The sequence below is a fragment of the Pteronotus mesoamericanus genome, unplaced genomic scaffold (genome assembly GCF_021234165.1).
Source record: "Pteronotus mesoamericanus isolate MK-2021 breed Mesoamerican mustached bat unplaced genomic scaffold, CSHL_Meso_final contig_214, whole genome shotgun sequence".
NCBI lineage: Eukaryota > Metazoa > Chordata > Mammalia > Chiroptera > Mormoopidae > Pteronotus > Pteronotus mesoamericanus.
Genome location: NW_026555089.1, coordinates 4,004,227 through 4,030,019, shown reverse-complemented (window position 1 = coordinate 4,030,019; position 25,793 = coordinate 4,004,227). Strand labels below are relative to the sequence as shown.

The window sequence follows — 25,793 nt, the reverse complement described above, 5'->3', positions numbered from 1 at the left end:
CCTTATCAGTAAGGTAAGAGAGGCAGAAGAGGACACTTGACCTTGATGCCCCTCCCCTGATGTCAGAATGAAGCGTAAACCCCAAACTTGAACACCACGAAGGGACGAGGACAGGGTGGAGATCCCTAAGAGACTGCTCACTTGAAATGAGGGAGTTGTCTTGAGTCGGCACTTTGCAGGTTTATAATTTTTCTGCCATTAGTAGAAATGGGGGCTGAAGGGCTACGATGAGAAATAAAGAAAATTGCATATTTCCTGGACTGAGTCTAGGACTGAGATGTAAACACGCCTGCTGTACAAGTGAAGGTCAGAAAGGTCAGAGTTTGCGAGGGGAGTGCCAGTGCCTCGCAAGGACAGACCTAACTTCCTGTGACCACTGTGGACCAGCAAGCCAGTGTGACGCCAGCTCAGGGCATGATTTGCAAAGAATGATCCTGTATTTGAAAGTAAAAGTCTGCAGGTGAGCCAAGGTAGAGTCTTAAGTCAAATGGTGTATTCTGATGGTGGGGTGTCGGGGAGCGGTCCTACCCGGAGCTCCCTGCACAGTGTGGACAAGCCTGCGGCTCTCGGAGCCATGAGGACTGGGTTCTGAGCTGACCAACACTGCGAGTGAACGCTGTTGTTGACTAAACTGGAGAAAGTGGAACTGCTTTGAGGATAGAGAAGTATTACATCCATTTATCTTTGTCCAGCTTGGATTCAAAACAGCACTTATTTATGGACTAGCCCTCCAAAACTATTTTTAAGTTCCAACCTAAAAACCACCAAAAACTGGGCCTAAAAACCCATTTGAATGGTTCCAACTCATCTAGGAGCAGGCTGGGATCAACTATGATTCTCAATACTTTTGATTTTAGCCTGTCAGTAACGAACCACTCCTTTCTTCTAAGAAGCTTACGCCACAAACCCGATAATAAACAGACCCCTTGAAAAAAATGGCTGATCACCACTACACACCTGAAATAAATTGGGGCATCATCTGCTTACTACTAATAGCTGAAGGGAAGTCTTTGGGGTTCCTTGATCAAATTGCACTGGAAAATGTGAATTGTCCTGGGAAACCTGCAGTGCTAGAACCCAAATAGTGTAGATTCAATGTACGTCTTTGAAGCTATGGAAGTTTTAGGTCAGTTTTCTGTATTGTAACCTAATTTATTTGTGCTGTGGTACTATTGTTGTTCAACTGTTATTGGCATCTGAAACTTCCTGGTGGTTAAGAATAAGACTCTGGAGTCTTATGGCCTTGTTGAAATTCTGGACCATTGCATTCTAATTGTGTGATCTTGAACAAGTTATTTAATTTCTCCAAGCTTCAGTTTTCTCATCTGTAAATAGGGGATAATTTTAAAGAAGTAAGTTGTGGTGAGTAATTAAATAATATATGACAGGAGCAAGACACTTGGTGCCAAACAAATGTTGACTGTTGCTATTATCATTATTTTAGTTGTTTTATATATAGGCAAATCTTGCCTTAAGTAAAACATACAGGCATACCTTGGAGATATTGCAGGTTTGGTTCCAGTCCAATGCAATAAAGAAAATATCGCAATATAGCGAGCGAGTTGTAACCTTTTTTGCTGGTGGAGGGTCTTGTCTTCAATTTGTAAAAAACACAACATCCCTGAAGTGCTATAAAGTGAAGCACAACAAAATCAGGCGTGCCTGTAGTGGTGTATGAAAATCTAGATTTGCATAAAAGGTTACTGGGGGAGGTTTTTTGTATTACAGGGTTTCTTTTAAAGTCAACTTCCCAGTATGTCTAAAATGATTTGATTCACATAAAACTGCGTTTATACAGTGTTTTTGGAAGACAGCTAATGCATGAAATAAGGAGTGAATTAAAACAATGTTTCTCAACCTTAAATACACTAAATATATTGTGAAAAATAGATAGACACTCTATCTTGGATACCAGGAAGATATAAGGAAGGAGGTAGAGAGAGGCTATTCAGGAAGAGGGGAGGGGAATAGGGAAATGAATTGGAAAAAAATATTGTTCCTCTGGTTGGGAAATACTAGATTAAATGGCTTCTAAGATTTCTTCTAAATTGAAGGTTCTAAAACTCTCAAATTGTTTCACAGATGTTATTTTAACCATATTCCTGGGAGGATTTTCTTATTTTAGTTGTGGAAAACTAGAACATAACACCTAAAGTGAGTGGTAAAATGGGAAAAGAATTCAGACATCCTGACCCTTTTAGACTTTAGATCCCACAGCCTGTTTTCAACTGGTGAGAATAAAAGTTGGAGGAACAAGCCTCGCCAGGTGGCTCAGTTGGTTGGAAAGCTGTCCTGTACATCAAAAGGTTGTGGGTTCGATCCTCGGTCAGGGCACATACCTAGGTTGCAGGTTTGATGTCCCCATAGGGGAGCATATGCTTCTCTCTCACGTCAATGTTTTTCTCTCTCTCTCTCTTTCACTTCTTCTCTCTCTTAAAAAAAGAAAAAGAAATCAAGAAAAACATCCTCAGGTGAGGATTAAACAAACAAACAAACAAACAAACAAACAAAAGTTGGGGAAAACAGAAGAGAGAAGATGGCCTGAAAGCTAGAACAGATGAAAATCAAGTCAGCTTCAGAGGTCAGTAAAAAATCTGCTCATTTGAGGTTCCACATTAGCAGCTTTAAAGACTTTGTATACCTGCATTCCTGGTGAAGCACCTGAGTGCTGTGGGCATGCAAAGGCTGAACCGAGATCGAACACATGCAGACAGGGTCCTTTTTAGTAGGGCTCCAGGAAGATGAATATTTGTCCCTGTTAGCCTATTTGTTGTCTTTCAGATAAAGTTGATTATCTGCCCTTTGGATCATTAGGTTTACTTGGCCATACATGACCAGGTTACACTGCTGTTTCCATTCCCAAGTCTTCAATGCCACAAAGAATACTTCCCTTCCAGCGGACATGAGCTGGCAGGACAGATGCACCTGCCTGGAGAGATGGTAAAAAGCCAATTACAGAGGGCAGAACCACATTGTGATATAGATTTTATTGGTTATCTAGAAAAAGGAGAAACTGAACACTAACAGGAAAGGAATAAAATCTCTTGGGCTGGCCCCAGAACCTGCGACTGGTGAAGAAGCCAGAGACTCTGTGCAAAGGGTGACTGTCAGTCAGGAAAAAGAGGAAGCTGCCCAGAGTCATCCTCAGTCATTTTAAGGAGGAAGAAAATGGGGAATGCAGGTGAGGAAGAAAACAGTCTAGTCATGCAAACTTTGGTGCTGTCCCGAGGGGATCCTTACTTTGCCCATAATTCTTAGAATGAAGGAGTGCTGTAGTTGAAGAAAACGCACAGAAGTCAGCACCCCTGTGGCCCCTAGCGCCCCCCCCAACCTGATGCTCCTCTGCAGAACATGCCTGCTTGACCCCTGATAGGAAAGTAGACGGAGGTGAGTAGTGAAGCTGCCCCAAATTCTGTGCTCCAGGTGGAGAAGGCCTCCAGAAGGTGAACGGATGAGCTAATCTGAGCTTCATGGCCCCATTTCCAAGGCTGTGATTAGTGGAGAGGCACATGGGACCTGCTCCATTTCAGGAAACCCGGTTATGGGAAGTGGTGGGGGGGCAGACTTTGCTCAGGACCTGAGAGAGGCAGTTAACCCTTTCCTACTGTCTGTGTGGGAAACAGCCTCTTTCAGTAGTTCTCCCGGGGGGAAGAAACTCCTCAAATGGACTTCGTTTTGCATCAATCTGATAAGGGGGACCTCAGGGATATTTTTCACCTGAGTTCCTGGGGTCAGTCACTTCAGGGCCTTTGAATGCTCTAGGGCAGCCTGAGAACAAGGTAGGACTGAAGAAATGTCTAGGAATGGCACCCAGAGAAGGGCACGTTCAGAAGGGAAAGCCAGCGCAACGGTTCCTAAAATGTCACTGCTGACCTGGCAGCGCTCCCCAGGATGTTCTGGTTCTACTCAAGCCCTGCGGTTCAGGTCAGAGTCTATCTTGGGCTCTACAGGTGGTCTCCCTTCTGGCCAGAGAGGGGATTTCTTCTCAGAATAAACAGGTTGTCCAAAGTGGATGTGAAACCCTGAGGTGGGTGAAGGAACGCAAGCAGGATCAGCTGAGTCGGAGGACTGGGGAGAGCTGGCCCCGCAAAGGCACTGCTAAAACCCCAAAGAGCAGGGCTGAAAAGATCCAGAGCAGCATCCCAGGGGCTCTTTGGTTGACCTGGTTGACTATGGTGACCTTAACCTTGGGCAGATCATTTAATTTCTTTCGGCTTCCAATTTCTTCATCTATTGAAGATAATTGATAACCTGTATAATTCCTGCTGGCTCTAATGTCCTATTGCTCTGAAGGCGAGGTCTGAATGAAAACAGCTTTCATAATGTGAAGTCAGTCCAATAGTATGTTAGATTCTAGACCTCAGGCAGGCTGGGGGCAAAAACTGCTGGGTGAGAGAAGGGCTGGATGCTATGGCTCCATCAAGACTTAGTGTGTGGGAGACAAGGGCACCTGAGTTCGTTGGCGCCTTACCTTTTGCGTGGAGGGGTTTGCTTCTCATAGTAACATTCATGTTCCCGTACTATAGGAGAGTGAGACAAGCCATGAGGCAGGTCACATCCAGGTGGGAGGTGCGGTGGGTAGTTGTAGGGGAGCCAAAAGAGGGGTTAAGGGATTTTTGCTTCAGACTTTGGCTCTGCCATTTACAAATTCAGCGTGATCCAACCTTTTCTTGGAATCTCATCATCATGTAGAAAATGATACCAACACCTCACGCACAAGGTTGGGAGGGTTAAGATAAATAAGAAAAAGTGAAGACCATGTAGCACAGAGTAGATGCCCATGAAATGTGAAGCCTGCATCAAACCTAGCCTGACCACAGGGGTCTGCGCGGTGGACGTCCTGATGTCAGGCCCTTGTGTCAAAGGCTCCCCTCCTCCACTCTGCCTGCACCCGGGCGGGAGGGGTGGGGAGCTGCTTCCCTGCTACCTCCGTTAGGCCTCCCCTGCCTCTAGGATGGTGTTGTGTGTTCCGCGCACGGTCGTTCCCAAGGCTTGCTCCAAGGACAACAGCTGGAAGCCAGTATGACCAACTTATCTGAAGTACTTCTACACTGGCAACTGTTCTGCACCCTTCATTCCCCATGCCATTCTCAAGGTGGGGCATTTTCTGCTGAGCCATGGGAAATATTTTAAAGGGCCATCCTCATCGCCTTGGTTTCTCACCCATCAAAGAGCAACAAGAACAGTTATCTCAAAAGATACTTTGAGAGTTAAAAATTCATATAAAGAGCCAGTGGTGACAACAGGCAGTCCTTCAATAGATGTTAGCTCCCTTCCCCTTGGCAACTACCCTTCCTAAAGAGGACCCCTGAGAGAGAAGGGAGTGAAAGAGAGATAGGCTCCAATGACTCCCCAACTCATGCCAGCTCATCAAAGCTGAGATGGTGTTATGATGAATTTTCCAGAAATAAAAGCTACCTTTCTCCAACAGGTTTACCTGTGAGCTACTGAGATGCGAGGAGTGGTCAACAGCGCTGAGCTCAAACTCAAGAAAGCTATGCTTCGGGTCTCGGTAGACTTGTTCTTTGGAGTAGCACCAAGGTTGCGCACTGGACAGGCACTCTGCCAGCTCCCCCCGCCCGTTCTGTCCAATCCTGGCTTCTTGGAGCTGCGGTGAAAGAATTTTCCCTGAAGGAAAGCAGCCAACACCCCGTCCCACCCTTCTCCTTGGGCAACTCTCTGCCAGGCAGGAATCTCTCACGGGTTTTCTTTTGGCTGCCAGATCACCCATTTAAACGGGCTCACCGACAGCCATCCTCCCCGCGCCGCCCCCGCCACGCCCCTCCCTGAACTTGCCCAGAGCCCGGCAGCTGGAGTCCGGAGGGCTACCCTCTTTTCAGCCGGGAACAATCCGGGCGAACCCCGGCGCTTCTCCTGGCAGCGGAGCCTAGGAAAGTCGGCTCCTGCCCTGGGTCTGTTTAGCGGAGTCGAACGTGGGGAGGGGCCTCTTCCCTGGGGACGAAGGTCCCCCTTCCGGGTCCTGCCTGGGCGCCTTGGAATTAGGCTTGGGGACATGCTTGGGACAGGACGCTCAGTTTTGAATTTCAAATAAATAAAGGACTTTTTAAATATAAGTTTGCCCCAAATATTGCACGGGATATACGTGTGCTGAAGACTTTTTTTTTTCTTTTTAAACCTTAATTCACATTCAGCAGTCTGCTCTGCATTTTTATTTGCTAAACCTGGGAACCAGAGGTTCGCCCGGGGCAACTGGGGAAGCCCCCGCAGGAGGTGAGGCTGCATGGGGGGCTCAAGAACCAGCTTGGGGTCCCGCACTAGCCGCTTCTCTGGGCTTCAGGGCTGCGCCTCGGCGGCACCGTGAGAAAGTCTCTTTGGAGAGGAAGGATGAGTCGTGGGCTGGGTCATTCCTGTTCGCCTCCAGCCTCGCTCGCCGCCCGCGGGCTTTCCCTAGGCCGGCAGCACGCCCACCTGTCCGCCCACGGGCCGCGGCGGCTCCGCGTGGCTCCCCACGGTTCCCGGGAGGACCTGGTGACGCGCAGCCTGAAGGGCCGGGCGGAGCCGAGTGCGCAGGCGCCGCGGCCGGTGGGCGGGGCGCACGCGCGGGCGGGAAGAGACGGCGTGGTGCGACCGGGCGTGGGCGCGGGCGCGGGCGGCAGTCGAAGTCGCGGCGGGCACACCTCGGCTGGGCGTCGGCGCTGCTCCTCGTGCAGAATGGAGGGGACGGCCCTGGCCGTCTGCGAGGTGATGCCGGAAAGGGAGAGGACGCAGAGCATAGTGTATGAGGAGAAGGGCCTTGTGAGGAGACGGCGAAGTTTGGGCAGAGGGTTCTCGCGTTGCCTGAGGTGGCAAAGGAAGGTTCGGGAATGATACTCGGTGCCAGTCAGCCGGCCGCCCACGGGGTTGTGAGGAGCGGACCAGCCCCCGGGCGTGGGGAGGGAGAATACACAGCTGAGGGAAGGGACAACCCTGCTGCCCGCGGGAGGAGCCCGCGCCGCCCCGACTTCACCGCTGAGAAAACCGAGGCCCAGGAAGTGGAACTGTTTGCCACCATTAGCAGCCACCCGGGTTAGAGCCGGAATGCCAGCCTCAGGGGCCCCCTCCTGTGCTGGGAGAGCAGCGGACAGAGGGATGGGCCACCCTGGGCGGGCATCGGGGCCACTCCGTGCAGAACGGAGGGGAGAGAAAGTGGTCGTGGGCCCTCGGGCCGAGCGAGGTCCGGGCGGCTCCCTGGGTCGCGTCCTGGCCGCGCCCCCAGCTCTGGCCACACCACAGACCAGAGATCGGTTCTTGCTGTGGAAGGTGGGCGTGAACACCGGGCACCAGCTCGCCACGTTTGTTCATTCCTCACAGCACTTGCACGGCCCTTGCCTGGCTGACTTAGCTCCTGGCCCTGTAAGGGTTACTGACAGGTAAAAATGGAACCTTGAGCCGCACGGGGTTGATCAGCAGGCACTCAGAGTTCTCCCGCTCTCCCTGCTGCCTTTGTGGTCCGCAAGGAAAGTGGGAGGGTTAGGTGTCGCAGGACCTAGGACAGAACCCAGAGCTTCTGACTCCCAGGCCAGTGTTCATTTCCCCACTGCTGTCATTATGGGCGAGGAAACTGCGGGAAGATCTTCGCAGAGGGAGCAGAGAAAGTCAGAGGATGTGCGAGCGGGAGCGTTAGGCTGTAGGCCTGCCTGGAAACTGTCTTGACAAACTCTGGTACAAATTAGCATCTTAGTCCTGAAGGTCTCTCACGGAGATCTCCCCGCCTTTAAAAAAGGGGAGGGAATCACTTCCCCCGTGGTACCTTCGTGTGGAAGTGAGAGGCTAACTTTCGTAAATAATGGCATTAAATACATTACGTTTCATTTCTACTTTCTCTCGTCAAGAGGGAATGTTTTATCTACCATCTTGGAGATCTGTTCAACTTAAAATATTGTGTTCCAGCTTTACTGCAGATGACTTTATTAGAAATAATAGGCAACATTTATTAAGCATTTACTATATGCCAGGCACTGTATTAAGCATTTTGCACGTTCAGCAGTAGATTTGTCCTCATTTTTATGAATGAGGGAGCTGAGGTACAGAGAAGTAACTTGCCCAAGGACACATCCTGGAATTTGGGGCATCAGGATTCAAAAACGGGCATCTGACTACGGAGCCGGTGCTCTTAACTGGTATTCTGACCCTCAGAAATGTTGATTTGATGAAAGTTAAAGATGATTAATGACTTAATGTTAGTTTTTATATGGGGTGAAAAAAAGAAAGAGGAAAATCAAACTCCCACTTAATTTTTTCAAATTATTATTTCCAGATGAACTTATCCTTTGAATAAAGCAATTTAACGTCTCCATTGCCTGTCGTGTTGGGCATTGTGTTGAATTTCACTGTCTCCTTTCTTATGTCACCTCCCTAAACTATTTCTTCTGTTTAGACACAATGCTTTGTTCTGAACAAATGTAAATCTGACATTTTGCAGGCAAGAATATTATTTTTTGAAATTAGAATTATTAAGTGTATCATACAAATTTATTACCAAGATTTCTAAAGATTCTTTTTTTCTTTGAATTGTGCTCTTTTCAGATTTTGAAATATTTAATGATTCACTGGAAGTATGAAACAGCAAAGGGAGCATTGCTAGAAGGACAGCTAGTGATTTCCATAGAAGCATTAAATTCTAAGCACCAGGCAAATACTCTTCATTGTGTAACAACTAGTAAGTGGAGGAAGAAAAAAAAAGATGATTTTCTATCGTTGTCATCATTGATGTTATAGCTTATTTTAAAAAATCAATTAGTCATAATCTTTTGTCATGTTATTACTTCAGGGTTGTTCCATAGTTAAAAAACTTAAATGATTGTGTAATAAGTATCTGGTGATAGATTTACAAGTGTGTCATTCAGGAAAGGTGAGTAGACTGTCTCTTATCACAGGATTATTTATTTTACTGGCTTAAGGTAAAATTGCTTAGAAACAATCTCACTCTTGGTTTTGGGTTTAACCTCTTCTTTGACAGCAAAATTAGATCACATTGAATTTTATTTCCTTTTTGTGTCATGTCTACCCTTCAGTACTTGGGAAAGAGCCAAAAAATAAAGGAAAAAGAAAAGATAAAATGAATAGTGCATACTTTGATAATCATAGCTTGCGGTTAGTTTGAAAATACACATCTCTTCCATTTGGTGCTTATTCTTTTGTCATTTTTGCTTTAATTTTTGAGAGAAGCTAATGCACTGAGTGGCACTTACACAGTTTCGTTGGGCTTGTGAAGTGATAACTTGTTTGTTTGTCTGGGTGTTTGCTGTGTGTGTGGGGTGTGTGTGTATTTGTTGAAGGATACTTGAGAATGAAATTATCCCATCAATCTTAGAGGAGTTACCCTGGGTTCTGGTTGAGATTGGGTATTACTTTAGGCTCTAGAAGATATTTTCTCACCTGAACTGGAATGACCTGTCTTGTCTTTGTGTGCTTAGCAGTGAACATCCTCAAGAGAAGAAAATACATTGTTTTGCTTCTACTCTACATGAACTCCACTCTGACTAGACAGAGTTCTGACCATTCATGAGAGAGATGGTTAGCTATGTGGCTAGGGCAATGTTGGTCTATGTATGGTTGTATTAGACTGTGCATTGATTCTAATCCAGGATACTGTTACCAAGGTAGCAAAGTTGATTTCATTCAAAGCAAAGGACATGGGCCACAATAGCTTTTGGCAAGAAACCCAATTCCAAAGGTATTTTGGCCCTAATGGATTTCTTCAGCTCTTCTAGTATAGGGGATATTTCTCTTCTCTTTACTGTCTCTGATCTTTCTCTAATTATTTTCATATTTTTTGGTAGGAGAAAAGATGATATGTGCTTCTCATAAAACACTGCAACATTAAAGAAATATATATGGAAAGTGAGACTTTTATGGTAATCTCAGCCCTTGTGATAATTATTAAATAACATTCAACATATATTCTTCTAGATTTTTTTATTCATATGGTCATTGTTTCACCAGGTGGGTAGAAAGCCAGATGCCAGCATTCTGGGATTAAGGGATAAGAGGAGTGTTGGATATCTCAGTGTTCAGTCTTTATGTTCTCTCAATCCATTTGTTTTTAGTACAACTTTGATTCTCTTCTCAGCCCAGAGATCCATGTTCTACCTTTTTAAGGAATAACCTTTACCTTACCCCACCCCCACCAAGGTTAAGGAGGGCCAGTCCCTAGAATGCTTAATGGAGGAGGGAATCTAAAGGATTGAATACTTCCTAAATTCATTTTTTCCATTCGACTCTTCTTACTTTAATTCCTACCCCACCTCTACTTCCAGAAGTTTCTAATACTGAAATTCCTGAGTCTTTGGGGGTTTTGTTGTATACTTTGGGTTTTTTTTTTTTTTTTTTTTTGCCTTTTCATTTTCTGGCTTATAATTCAGCTTGTTGGGTCTCCTAAATCTTTTCCCAGTAGTTCTCCTTTCCAGTTTCTAGAACTTTATTATAATCGTTTTTGTGTTTTATTCTCTATCCTTGTGGTTTATTCCCTTTGAAAAATATCCCATTTCTATTGTTTTATTCAGGTTTCAGGAGGAATTAAAAGAGACAGATGTATGTTCAATCTGCCATCTTTACTTGAAAGTGTGATGTGGTGTCTCTGGGCTGAAATCTTCAGTAATGAAGAACCATATATTATTTACCTAGGCCTGCTGTAACAAAGTACCACAAATTGGGCGTCTTAAAACAAAATAAATTTACTTCTCACAGTTTTGGAGGCTAGAAGTCCAAAATCAAGGTATCAGTAGATTTGGTTCCATTTAGGGCTCTGAGGGAGAAATCTATTTCATGACTCTCTCCTAGCTTCTGGCAGGCCCTTGGTGTTTCTTGGCTTATAGATTTAACACTCCTGTCTCTTCTGTCTTCATGTGATTGTCTCCCCTGTTTTAATCTGTGTCTGTGTTTTCATGTGGCCTTCTTATAACGAATACCACTGGGATTTAGGGTCACCCTAGTCTGGCCCAATCTCATCTTAACTTGATAACATCCATGAAGACCCTATTTCTAAATAAGGTCATATTCATAAGTGCTGGGGCTTACTCTTCAAAATCTGTTTTGGAGGCACAAAATTCAATTCACAACAAATCAGCAAATTTTATTACCAGAATGATTCATCCTGAGAAACTGAGAGATGAATATATGGTTTCTTTCCATCAGTAATTGTTGAAGCCTTTAACAAGTGTTACTTGTTGCAGTGTTCCTCACAATGTGTGCTAATAGGATGTTTATATGAGTTATGAGAAAGGAGTTATGTAGTCATCTAAATTTGGGGAATGCTAGTTAAAATCAAAGAGTTTCATTATTATTTTTTCAATTACAGTTTACATTCATCATTATTTTGTATTGGTTTCAGGTGTACATAATAGGGGTTAGACAATCATATACTTGACAAAGTGCAATCTGAAATTTTATTACTTTAGATCTTCTCAGAACCTTTATTATGCCAGCATGGACTGTGAATCATTCAAAATGGGCTATATATAATTTTTCCCAAACATATTTGACCACATAGCTCTTAAAAATTTTTTTTTAAGATTATCTTCTATTCTATAGAGGAAACTTTGGGGAATGCTCTTGCTTTAAGAATGTGCTCTACAAATTGGTCTCACTCTCATCTTTACATTTGAAAGATAGCACTTTAGTACAGAAACAGAAATATAGCTGAAAATTGGGGGCTGGATGGGGTGTGGAGTGATTGCTTTCTTTGAGCATGTGCACCAGAAGTGACCCATTTTCAACAATTGTTGACATGATACTTGTTAAAACTAAGAAAAGGTGTTAGAAGGCACAGTGTGATATGCAGTTGAGAAATATCATGGACACACTACAAGACATACAGGTTTTGTTCTTTTTCTTGTTAATGTTCTAGCTCCTCACGAATCACCAGTATGGGCCTGCTTCCACCTGCCATACTTTCCCAATGATCCACTCTTCTTAAAGTTTGGACCAGGGTATTCCTGTGAGGAATACTAAGAAAAAAGAAAAAAAAGATAACTGTCTTGCCCCGGCTGGTGTGGCTCAGTGGATTGAGTTGCTGGCCTGCAAACAGAAGGGTCACTGGTTCAATTCCCAGGCAGGGCACATGAGTTGCGGGCCAGATCCCCAGTTGGGGGCCGTGATATATCTCTTACACAGTGTTTCTCTACCTCTCTCCCCGCTTTCTTCTCCTCTCTCTAAAAATAAATAAATAAAATCTTAAGAAGAAAGATCATTGTCATTTATTAAATGTTCTATGCAACTTGAACTCATGCCTTTTGAAGCAATACCATTTGTCTCGATCGTCCAAAACCTGAAGATCTAGAGCATTGCTTAACCAATAGAACTTTTCGTGATGATGGAAGTGCTCTACGTCTGTGCTATTCAGTACAGTGGCCATTAGCCACACCTGGCTATTGAACACTTGACATGCGGCTAGCTAGTATGACTGAGAAACTGAAGTTTTCATTTAATTTAGCTAAATTTAAATAGCCACATGTAGTAAGTGCCTGCTCTATTGGATAACACACATTTAGAGAATGCTGTTGCCTCTCACTCTAGTTCAGTGATTCTCAACCTTTTTTCCCTACTTGAAGAATACACATTTCTTTTTTTTTAAATTTTGTTTATTTATTTTTTAAAATTTATCTTGAAGAATACACATTTCTTGAGGGCGAGACATACTTTTATTGGTCCCTGAGGCAGTGATTCTTAGATTCTCAACAATCGAGTCACATTCCTCAGGAGAAGGGCATGTTCAATTTGGAAAAAAGCCTCCATATGGGTCTCATCTTTTTCCCTTCTTGGGCGCCTACTTCTTCCCTCACCCTCTTTCCCTGAAGAATTATTGCTCCAAATATTGTAATGTTCAGATTTAGAACTTTAGGTACAGAGAATTCTTAACTGATAGTCTAGTCAAGTATTTCCTACTAAAGAGTAAACTGGTTAAAAGAGGGGCCAAAATTTTTAATTGAATCTTATATTGGAATATGGGCTCCATATTGAATCCATATTGGAATATGGGTTCAGTATTGAATATGGAATATGGATTGGCGTAATGTATTTTGGTGACCAGCTACAGCTTTCAGTTTTCCTATAATCCTTTTTACTAGGAATAGTAATATCCAAAGAGGCAGTCCTGGCATTGAATATAGCCGAAAGACTTGCTATTTAGTCAAATCTCCAAGAAGTTGTTCTGTCGCCCAAACAGTCATGGTAGCATCATAATTTCTCTTTGGTGCCTCCAGTTTTACTGAATTTCATTGGTAGTGGTCACTTTAAAAAAAAAAAAGATTTTATTTATTTGTTTTTAGAAGAAAGGGAGGGAAAAAGAGAGGGAGAAAAACATCAATTCGTTGCCTCTCTCATGACCCCAACCGGGGGCCTGACCTGCAACCCAGGCCTGTGCCCTGACTGGAATTGAACTGGTGACCTTTTGGTTTGTAGAATGACGCCCAACCCACTGAGCCACACCAGTCAGGGATGTAGTGGTCACCTCTTTTTATGTTGTATCTATAAGCAGTGTTTTCAGGCTCGCATTTGATTCTTTAGATAAAATCCATTTAATTGTTTTATTTGTGATATTTCCTTTTTTTCTTTTTTTACAGTTGCTTCTGCAGGAAGCATTTGTGGTGGTTTGGTCTGCAAGACATTTCTAAAAGGTAAAGAGTTTCCTTTACCTTTTCCATGGGACTAAATCCTTCCTGGCGATGAATTTGGTATTTTCTGAAACAGACTTATACTGAAAGCTAGGATTGCCAGATTTGGCAAATAAAAATACAGAATGCTCACTTAAATTTAAATTTCAGATAAATAGTGAATAATTGTTTTAGTATGTTCCATTCAGTATTTTATTGGGCAGTCCTACTGGAAGGTGATCTATAAAATTGTACAGATACAGGCATGGAAAAGATACCTAGGTCTCTGTAGCTTCTCTTAATAGTCTGTATGCAACCTTAGGAAAAATTTACCCAGATGTAAAATAAAGCTTTTAGCAAAGCATTTGTTCCCATCTACCTCAAAGAAATAATGTATGGAAAATCCTTTTACCATAAATGATTTTGGCTACTATAAATACTGTTTTCACCATGCCAGAGTTGGTATGATTTAGGAGCTTTCAATAACTTTGGTTTTAGAAGTTATTTCCTTCGACTTAAGAATGATCAAGCTAAAGGACATACTTTTATTTTAAGGAGACTAATATGATTGATCTGAGAACTGTTGTGCTTTCATTTTTATCTTCTATGGTTGTGTGGTTTATAAGTATTATCCAATAGGCCTAGCTTTTCCTGATGAATGGTTTATTTACAAATTTTACAAAATTATTTTTAAAAGAAAATTTCCCCAACTAAATTTGGAATGTAAGTAGATTGTGGTGAGTTTTGTTTTTTTAAATTACATTTGTCATTGCTTTAAGAAAATATGCCATGTGTTGAATATGAAAACAACCAGAAAGCTGCATTAGAAATATATAATGTTATAAAATAAATGTTATGAAATGTATTACCAGTGGATTTTTTTAAAGCAGTAATTGTGGAGGAAAAGTAATGAAACAAAAAAATACAGATTTTTGTTTTTAGCTCCATAACATATTCTGTGGGAGCTTGGGCAAAATGTTCTCCCTATAAAAATAATCACAATGATTTACCGAGCATTTACTATGCACTGAACCTTGTGCTCTACACCGAGGGGTTACAGTGGTCAACAAGATCTATTTGGTTTCTTCCCTTACGATTACATGTAAAATATCTTAATCTTGTAATTCTATTGCCTCCCAAAGCTTATGCCTGGAAAAAAGAGAAAATCAGCTTATTGTCCTGGAGAGTTTGCTCCGATTTTAAGACTTTTGGGAAATCTGAATCCAAATTTAAGAATTATGAGTTGACTGCCTCAAAATTATTGAATATGTTATCAATATTTAGTTCTCTTCTTTTTTGGATTGTGCCCTTGAGATGATGCAAAGAATGGAAAGATCATTCATAATGCTCCTGCTCCAATTAATATGTGTGAAGATGCTTTGAAAGGAAGGGAGTATGTTATTAGCACTAGGGAGGAGGATAGCAGTATTTCTTGCAACATAAACCTATACTTAACATGCCTATACAATCAGTAGTCTGATCATACATAATGCTACCTTTGGTTAATGTTTGTGAAAGTGCTTTGAAAAAAAGTGAAAAGTCATATAAGTACAAGAAAAGGGTTTTATTATCATTGTTAATACTAGAGAGAAGATACTGAATTGAGTATAGTTTATGGAATAACCACCTTTTTATTATGCTAATACAGATGTTAGACTGTTTCATGGTGACTTAGTTTTAATTTGTCATTTAGGAGCACAAAGTAACTGTATGCATATTTATTTAATCTATTTTTATACTCTTGTGATAAAACAGAGGTGGCTTTTGTACAAAGAGGAAGTACTACACATCAAGTACCCAATAAAAATCCAGTCTTTTAATCACATTTAGTAGCCGCCTTTAGCCTGTCTTCTCTTTGGACATTAGAACTCTTAATACTACAAATCTCCACTCAGTAATGCTGCTTATTTTTACTAATTAGCAACAGAAATGACTCATTGAAGCTCACAAAGGAAATTGTCCAAAATCAAAATTTGAATCCCTTAGCTTTCTGGATTATACATCATTCAGTATGCTTTTATTTCTATTGTCATTTATGTAGCATTCCTGTAACATTAACAAACTGCTTTAAATTGGTCCATTCACAAATCTTAGTATTCCTTAATTAACTCTGGTGGCTAATTCATTAACCATTAGATTTCTAGATGTAAAGAATTATATACCTGTACACAATCAGTAGTATGCCTTTGAATTCAGTTTGGTAACTACATTACCTGCTTCATTGCTCAGTTGATTTCTCTCTACCTAAAATAAGGTCTGACGTTTCTTTAGGGAAATTGTACATTGTAGAACCACCCAAGAGCAGTTTTCCTTACTTTTCAGTCTATTCTATCAGGGTTATATCAAGGTGATTTTTCTCTGGATCTGGAATACTTCAGATCAATTGCTTTACAAACAGGCTCATATTTCTGGATGTTTTTATTTAAGCTGGATTAATAAACAATAACCAAAAACCCCTTATTTTCCTATATTTCTAATGGGCTGTGTTCTCTTTTTTGTTTTCTTTCTTCTCTGGTCCCTAACTATTTATACCTTTATCCAGTAAATTTTTATTGAACATCTACTTTGTCATAAGGAAGTCACAGGGAGAGGTAACTCTGAAAATACAGTGCAGTGAGAACTACAATGGATGTATGAACGTTCAAGGTGCTCATTTGGTAACTTGGAAGATATTTCCTAAAGTTCAGTCACCAATATGCCTTTCTTCCCTTCATTATTCTGCATTATTATTCTACATTTACTTCAGATAGCTTTTCTGCTTTTAAGGCTTTAACTATCGTTTCTATTCTGATGAAAATTATTTTTTTATATTATTAACATGCTTGGCTTTGATTGTCAATTAGACTATTACTCCATTTGAGGGTTCCTCTAAAAAATCATGTGCAACATATCTAAAAAGGGGTTCATTTTCTTGAAAACTAACTTGCTGTGTAGTATCTCCATTCTCATAATTCTCTAGGCTTAAATTTTTTTGCCTTTTTTGGGGGGTTTCTCCATTTTCATTTCTCCATTATCTAATTTAACTGAAATTTTTATAAATTCTGCTTTTATACTATAGGATTATTATATATTAAATTATATATATTAACTTAAACATAGTTTTATGTTCCTCCTGATTATTAGAATAAAATACCTCAGACCAGATTTGAGGTCCTCTGTTAATTAGAATAATTTTCTGTACTTTGAAGGATGGTGCCCATCAAGCTAGATAAATCCTTGTGTTTAAAAATTCTCATTACTTTATATTAATATATCCTATTCTGCATCACATACTTGTCTATTTATGTAGAAATACATTTATATATTAATTTATTTATACATTTATCCATTTATGTAGAACTACCTCTATCATAAATATTTGTTTGGTGAAACATTTTAGTTTGTCCTTCTTGCCCAGGTCTAGAAGCTAGAAGTAGAAGAGACTGATGAGACGGGGCAATATGAAAAGAGCCGTATTTATAGGCCTCTGTTTATTTTGCTGCTTCTTTCTTGTCTCGTCTACTCATTTTTATTTATTTTTTAATATTTTAAAGTATCTCCTCATTCCCATGTTTGTTGATATCTTTTTATTTTTTAATTCAAAGCACTAGATAAGAATACCAGCCCTTGAAATTAGGGGAGATAGCTTTATTGTTGATATGGTTATGATCAGTTTTTGTTTATTTCCTGTACTTCGTCCTTTTGGCATCATGGAGACTTTTTTTTTAATGTTTAGTTTTGTTTTGTCATCTTTGTTAATTTGTTGGGAAAGGAAATGAGGAATTGCACTTTTTGTATGTTAAAGAGATTGATGGGTCCAGGTTTGCTCAACATTGAGTTTGTATACGTTTTAGGATCCTGTGGGTGTCTCCAATGAACTCTCCTGTGAGGCCGGGAGTTTCTCCCACCACCACAACTCCCATAAATTTCTACAGCCAGAGGTTTTGAGGCTTTAAGTTCCTGCGCTGGAACCCTGGGTTGTATGGTCTCTCTCACTCCCCCAGTTGTTCCTCCTGGTTAATCTGCATACAAATGTGGGACCGCCTGGTCTGGCAGCTGCTGCCTTGCCTGCCCAGTCTGTTGCCTTCCCAAGCGTCCTCTCTGCCATGGCTGTCCATTGCCGCCCCTCCTACCAGTCTGGATGAATATTTTATCTTTAACTACTAGGTTGTCAGACTGCCATACAGTTCGATTTTCTGGCATTTCTGGTTGTTTTTGTTTTTAAATTTGTTGTCCTTTTGGTTATGTGAGGAAGCAAATTGTATCTACCTATGCCTCCATCTTGGCTGAGAGTCTCATGATCTCATTCATTCTTGAGAGGTAGGTCAGACTTCAGTGTTATCACCATTTCTGTTTCAGAGATAAGGAAACTGAGACTTACTTCAGCTTCATATATTAGGTTTAGAAGTAAGGGAGAGTATGTGAACTCTCATAGGTCATTGGTTACCCTGTAAATTCACACTTAATCTTCAAGCTTTTGATATGTTCTAAACAGTCTCTTGCTGCTAGATTTGCGTAATACATGTCAAGATTTAATAAAGAGAAGATTAATGAAAGATCAAAAGAAGTTAAAATAAATGAATTTGTCTTCTTTTGCTTCCTTAATATTTCTTTACTGCTTTCCCTGTTAAGTTTATCTAATAGTACTTCACTATTGAAAATACGTTGAAGGTTTGATGTTTGATCCCTGGTTGGGATGCATATGGAAGGCCTTACCTCTCTCTTTCCTCCTCCTCCTTTCTCCCTCCTTCCTCTGTCTCCAAAATCAATAAACATATCCTTGGGTGAGGATTAAAAAAAAATACAAACATACGCTCTTAGTTGGGTGGCTCAGTTGGTTTGAGTGTTATCCCCATATACCCCAAAAGGTTGCAGGTTTGATCCCCGGTCAGGGCACCTACCTAGGTAGTGGATTTGATCCAGGGTTGAGGTGTGTATGAGAGGCAACTGATCGATGTTTTTTTCTCACATCGATGATTCTCTCTGGCTCTCTCTCCCCCTTGTCAGAAGATTGACGCAAGTCATTCTGGTTCAGTGCCAAGTTCATTAAACTTCAGTGTTGCATAACCTTGCTGCCATATTACCCTGGATTTGAATGTGACTGAATATATTAAAAAACAAACTAATGGCAAGAAAAATATTACTCATTAAGACTGATAGTTAGAACTTGATCTTGGTAATGTCCATACTTTTTGAGATGGTTAAAGCTTTATTAGGTATGTAATATGAATGCTTTAGGAGAAATTGTATTGTTATTTTGGGATATAGCTTATTGTTATTACATTTTTAAAGTTGGGTTCTTGTATAATATTAACATTGGCAACCTCATTTACAAGGTAGAACTTGCAGAGACAGATATCTATTTTTATTCATATTTAGTTCTCCTTTATAACACTGTAGAGAGAAAATAAGTGATGGCATTTTATAAATTGGGAAATTCATTTTTTCCTTTTGTAATGTGAGTGCCAGAGTACAGAAAGGAAGAAGGGCAGTGCATACCTTGAGATCTGTTTGATGATGATGACCCAGGACTCACTGATGCCTTGTGGAAAGATAGTTGAGTCAATACATGTAAATACACCAAGTGGTTAATTTATTAATTAAAACAGCAAGGTTTGCTTTTTTGTTAAAGATTATCTTTAAAAACAACATACTGTACTGGGTAAATGCCTGAGAGGGTCATTCTTGAACTTTTCTGCTTTTGGTTCTAAATAAGCTCATTTACTGAGTGTGTGTTTATTAAATAATGAATTTATTTAGTAAAAATACAAGAATATCAGATAGAGCTATCAGCTCTGAAGCTTTCTGGCATTGGGTATGACCTTGTGGAAATTAACTGAAAACACAAATGATTTAACGAATGGGAAAAATTGAAAACATGGAATTAAATGTCTTAACCCTATAATGTAATTCTAAATGTTCAAGCAATTTGCTGATGCATAGCTATTTCCAGTCATAGTTTAAATTTTGCAGATAATCTTTTCATCAGGGAAAAGCCTTCTTGGCTCTTAAGTTTAATAAACAATTCCAGAAATTCTGGTGCTTATCCAAACTGCTTGTTCTATTTTGTCACCATGTCTCCTTACACAGGAATGCAATCTATACTGCCTGGTTTCTCTGCAAAACTGAATTGGACTTCGGAAGAAGCCAGCTATTCTCAGGACACATCAAGGGTAACACCTTTCCAGATGACTTTTGAGGCAGGTTTTGTTGTGGGTCTATAAATTGTTGATGTTTTGATTCTTATTTTTGTACAAATCTAATAGCAGGAAAGAAAAGCATACGTTCATCACAGATCCAAGTTGAAATGAAGCATTGGCTCCCAAACTTCCCTGCACAGGTTTTAAATCACCTGGGAGCTTCTGAAACACTAGTATTTGTGTCCCACTCCAAAAGGTTCTGATTTAATTGGTCTAGGATATTGGATTAGTCTGCATGGGCTGTCCTAAAAACTACCACAGATTGGGTGGCTTAAACAACAGAAATTTATTTTCCTTTACTCCTGGAGACTAGAAGTCCAAGATCAAAGTGCCTTGTCACTGTTTCTTCACATGGTGTTTCCTCTGTACATATCTGGAGAGAGCTGTCTGGTGTCTCTTCCTCTTCTTATAAGGACACCAGTTCTATCGAATTAGGGCTCCACCCTTATGATCTCATTTACACTTCATTACATCCTCAAGGCCCCACCTCCACATACAGTCACATGGCTGGCTAGGCTTCAACATGTGAATTTTGAGGGATACAATTCAGTCCATAACAGGTGTGGTCTGGGCTTCAGAATATTTTAAAAATCCCAATGATTCTTAATTTGCGGGTAAGTTTGAGAACCACTGAAACAAGACAGTATTTAAATTTGGATCTCCTGAAAAAGAAAATAAAAATGGATTCCTAGTGCAGATCCTATTTGAATACATTGTTTAATATTGGTTTAAAGAGTTTTATTGATTTATTTGTAGCCCAGATTTATGAGTGACAGTTGAGTTCTCCATTGCCTTTAACAATTATCCAGTCCTCTATCTTTCCTTTCTTTGAGTTGGTGGAGACATAAAAAATTGGAGTACCTTAAACATTCTTCCAAGAAGCACTTGGGAGGCCTTCTCCATATTTGAACAATTATATGCACATTCTAAAAGGAATGGGGACAACAGATATCCCCTGGCTGTGCCTTATCTTATTTAGGGGAACTGAACAGTAAACAATCTGGAGCAATTAATGGTTAGTCAGCTCTGAAGCTATTAATGTCAAATAGCAATAAAAAGGCTGATACCAGTGAACCAAGGAAAGCAGTTCTAGAAAAGGAGAGCACATGCTTTAGCCAGTCTGAACAAACAATGATAATTCTTATATCTAACATTTATATATTAGTTAAGCCTCCTGAAAACTCTATAAAGTGAATAGGACAAGAATTATCACCGTTTTACAGATAAGAAAACTGAGATTCAGAATTTGAATGACATTCTGAAGGTCCTACAAAAGTTAAGTGACAATTTAAACCAGTCTTACTGATTAATCAATACTGTTTCAGAATCCATTCATTCAGAAACTTGTTTCTGTTCAATTTGACCTCACTATGCTAGAAGATACAGAGTTCCAAAACATGTTACTTGATCCCAAGGAACTTGAAATCTAAGGGAAAAGACAGACAAACAAATAATTCAATACAATGTAATATGTATCATGATAAAGGTAAGCACTGAATGTTGTGGTATAGAAGAAGGGTACCTAACCCAGTGGGAAGAGGTCATGACCTAGAAGTCTCGATGAGGCTGAAAAACAGTTTTTCTGGATATAAGGGGTTCAGAAACTTGAAAGAATAGGAAGTTGTCATCAGAGTTATAAAGTCCCCCCCCGCCCCACTTCAAGTAGTGTTTCTCTCAGGAAAATCAAGGTGAGCATTTAGAACACAAATAATTTTACGTAATCAAGGTTAATATCTTGGTATATAGCTTTTCACATAAGAGTGGGACATTTCAGTTTAAGGTTTCCAGAACCATACAGTTCCAAGCTGTGGCTATGGAAATAGTGGCTGGAAATGAGTAGAAGTCAAGATCATTGGAGTTGAAGAGGCCGGGAATTGTGAGACTAAGTTCCTGCTTAGACTTAGTCAACTACTTGGATGTGGTGACTGATGAAGAAAGTTTATAAAAGAGTATTATAATCTCAGAGGAACAAGGATTTCCTGAAAGCATTTTTTTCCATTATGTCTCATTGTCTTTAGTGCTCGGCAGGTATTTAAAAGGTATTTGAATGAAGAGAGCGAGAGGAGATTGTGAAAGATTTCATTATATATAACTCAATTGGGGAGAAGGGTCAAGTAGCAAGATTCATAGCAGATATCGATGAAAAAGCTATAAGAAACCCTGACTGGGTAGCTGTGTTAAAGCCATTGTCCTGATACGCCAATGTTGCAGGTTTGACCACTGGTCAGGGCACATACAAGAATCAACCAATGAATGTATAAGTAAGTGGAACAAGAAATCCATCCCTCTCCCCCCACCCCTTTTTCTCTCTGTGTCTGAAATCAATTTTTTAAAAAAGCTATAATAAATGATTCACTACTTCGAGCATGTGAGGAGAGATAATCTCAGAGAAGATTGAAGAAAGCTTCATTTAGGAGAGAGCAGGGAGGTTTTGGTTATGTCGAGTCAGTCCTGCATCCTTGGGGTCCATGAGCCTGGATAACATGTCCCTCCAAAAACAATTTGATTTTAAAAGATCTTCTTGACATCTTGATCCATTTTTATATTTATTTTTGCCATAATAGTAAATGATAAAATGGGTAGAGATATACGTATATGCATACAAACATATCTCTGTATTTATACCTATTGATCTTTGTATTTATCAATCTATTATCTATTTAACGAGACAGACACACTGATTGACTTTCTCCTGTAAAGTCATATGTGGCCCATGACTGCATAAGTTTGTTTTTCAAAATATAAAGCAGTTCCCATATTCTATCATATAATTAAACTTATATTTAAAGGTGAAGGCTGGAACATATAATTTAATAGTGTTTCTGCTGCTCAGGGCTGGTAGCATGTATTTTTTCCTAACACTTAAGTAAATTCACTGCTTCTGTAGGTATGTCAGGCTGGAGTACTGGGTTTCTAACACCCAATTATAAAAGGCTATAAAAGACATTGCACTCAGAGTGTGTCTGTCTGTCTGTCTGTGTCAATAATTTATGAGTAGATCTTAAAAGAAGCTATTTGCTTTGTGTTAAGTATCCTCTGCTGACCTGACAGTAGGTCTCTTATCTTCTCAGTCTGGATGAGGTTCCAATCCTTGTATTGTTTTAGCATCTCTTACACATCTAAATCATGATACTTTTTACATTGTTATGAAAATGATTTATTTGTATTTCTTTTCTACTTAACTGTGAGTTCTTCAGATGCAGATTGTTTTATTTATCTCTGTAGGTCCAGGTACATAATAAGCCACATTAAGTGTTGCATGAGTGAGTAAATACATATATTCAGTAGTTACATGTAAGCATTGCCTGTCAAGAGCCATAAAAAATAATGATAGATTATGTAATATCTGATTCAGATAGCTATATGCATAGAAAATGAACACTCTTTGGAGAGGCAGCATTGCATAGTGAAGTGTGGGGTTTGGAGTTGGTCAGATCTAGGTTTGAATCCCAGTTCTGCCACTTAACTAGCTCTATGGGACCTTAGGCAGATGACTTAACTTATTTAGTCTCATTATCCTCATCAATAAAATGGGGGTATTTCCTGCTTGCATATAAACTGCTTGTCATGTAGCAGGTGTTCAATAAATGGTAACTCTCATCATTTTTAATTGTAGCTCCTCTCTGGTAGCTGCTCAAGGAACTTTCACTTATTTGGTTGCTTTGCTGCTAGATATAATTAGCCCTTTCTGTGGTACACCCTATAATCACCAAGGTTACAGAAGTTTGAAACTGTTCCAAGAAGTTGTTTTGGAAGTGTTAAGCACAGGAAATGCTTTTAGGAGACCATTGCTTTTCTGTTTGAACATTTTATAATAAAAATTTTTAAATGAAGGATGTGACTGTAATGTGTGCTGCAGTTATCACTTAATTACCATTATTTATGTAAATTAATAATCCTAGGTTTCTTTCCAGAATTTTCTAATAATTCTCATTCATTTTTCTAATAATTTTTCTAATATTTTTATGTTTTTTTCTAATTATCCCCACCCATCACACAGTTCTTGATTGTTTTTTCAATGTACTCATAAAAATATTACAAGTCTTTATTAGATATTTATATGTTTCTCTTTATTGTATTATGAGATTTTGAGGTTGGACCATTTTCTTTTTTTAATATGTACCCAGTACATGGCTCTGTATTCTGGTGACATGGCTCTGTCACCAATAAGATCTTACCTGATTTTCCCAACTCTATTTCTTCTTATTCCCTTGGACTTCTCCCTTTTCTAGGAGACTTTCTCTGGCTTTGGTTTTAGGGACACTATATTAAATATAGGTAGTTAGCATAGGGAAGTGATTAATACTAAAGCTTTGGAACCAAATTAGGTACCCTTGGGAAAGTTTTTAACCTCTTTGAGACTCACTTTTTTCTTCCAGAAAATGTGGGTTTTACGTACCTATTAGGGTGTTGTAGGGGGTGATGAAGTAATATAAGTAAGATACTTTAGACCATTCCTGGAATAGAGAAAGCCTTTATTGAATGGTAAGTCTTATTATATTTGTAGGGAGGTGTCAGGGTATATTGGAAATGGACAATTGATTTTAAGTAGACTTAGGGTTAAACTCTGGCTCTGTCACTGAAGAGCTCAGTGACCTTAGGCAAGTTGCTCAACTTCTCTGAGCCTCGGTTAGTGTTTGTTTTTAATCTACAAAGAAAGGAGTAAACACCTGCCTCCAGGATTGTTGTGAGGTAATGTCTATGTAGCACCTGCACAATGCTTGCCACATAGTAGGCATTCAACAAGTGGTATCTATTATTGTTCCATGTATATAACATGTACTTTTAGATTATTGTTTCATCCTTAAAATAGTTCTGTAAACTTTTTACTACATAAAAAAGGTAAGTTTTACCCCTCTTTTGCTGATTAGGAAATAAGGTTCAGAGCAGTTAAGTGATTGTTTTTTTAATTCACAGTTACTCAAGTAATTTTTACAGAGATAATGCTAGAACACAGGTTTTCTGGCTTTTGAGCTTTTTGCTGTACAGCTTTCCCCTAAAAATAAATGTTTGAAAGAATGGGTTCACATTAAAAAAATAAGTTTCTTTCAGTGTCTACTCCTTTAACGTCATTCATATTCTTTTTTTTAAAGGTTTTATTTATTTTTAGAGAAGGGGAAGGGCGGAAAAAGAGAGGGAGAGAAACATCAATGTAGGAGAGATACATCAAATTGGTTGCTTCTCACACACCCCAGCGGGGGACCTGGCTCACAACCCAGGCATGTGCCCTAACCAGCGACCTCTTCGGTTTGCAGGTCAGCGCTCAATCGACTGAGTCATGCCAGCCAGGGCCATTCCATATTCTTAATACAAGCTGACCCACATCAGGATGGTTGAGTTAAGACAGGGTTACTCTTCGCAGCTGCAGTCTGAATTAATTTTAAATTACTTTTAAATTTTTTCCAAAAGGTGATTTTGAGATTGTTGGTTTTACTCTGATCATTGTTCGCGTGTCTCCTGAAGTTCCATGAAATAAGTACTTTAACCAAAGAAATAATGGCTATTAGATTCCTTTTTTGTCCAATTCTCAGACCCAAAGATGTTTCCCCTTTGATGTCTGCAAAGCTCTTTGAGGTGCTACTTTTATAGGAAGAAATACCATAATTTGATTCGCTTGTACTTTTGGGTTTGTGTATGTGTGGTGGATGTTTTGTTGTGTTGTTACAGGTTGATGAAAAGCCAAGAAATTTGATGACAGATAGTCTGGTTATAAAGAATTTTTTACGCAAAATTATCATGGTGCACCCTAAGGTAAGCTGTTCTTTTGAACAATAAAGGTTCTCTTATTTAAGTCACATTTTCAAGATATCTCTGCTCTGTAAAATATGGAAGGATCTGATTTGTTTTCATTAAAAGAAATATTGAATTTAATATTGAATTGATTTGGTTCCTATGCCCCTAAGGCAGTCTTGGTATTGCTCATGGGACATAGCTGGGAGCCCTTGGATATAGAGAGAGCTCTCTTTTGGGTTCTTATTTTCACTTCTTTACTGTTTTATTGTATCACTTTGGGCACCTCTTT

General features: G+C 39.9%; 1 protein-coding gene across 1 annotated transcript in view; it reads left to right on the top strand.

The window, feature by feature from the left end:
• The first annotated feature begins 3,168 nt into the window (after window positions 1-3,168).
• Window positions 3,169-25,793, top strand: part of TOP6BL (TOP6B like initiator of meiotic double strand breaks) — a 50,619-nt gene continuing 27,994 nt past the window's right edge. Inside the window, 6 exon segments of the mRNA XM_054570690.1 lie at window positions 3,169-3,181; window positions 3,349-3,387; window positions 6,413-6,523; window positions 13,563-13,616; window positions 19,662-19,771; window positions 25,439-25,522. Of these exon segments, the coding sequence (XP_054426665.1) occupies window positions 3,169-3,181; window positions 3,349-3,387; window positions 6,413-6,523; window positions 13,563-13,616; window positions 19,662-19,771; window positions 25,439-25,522 (411 nt within the window).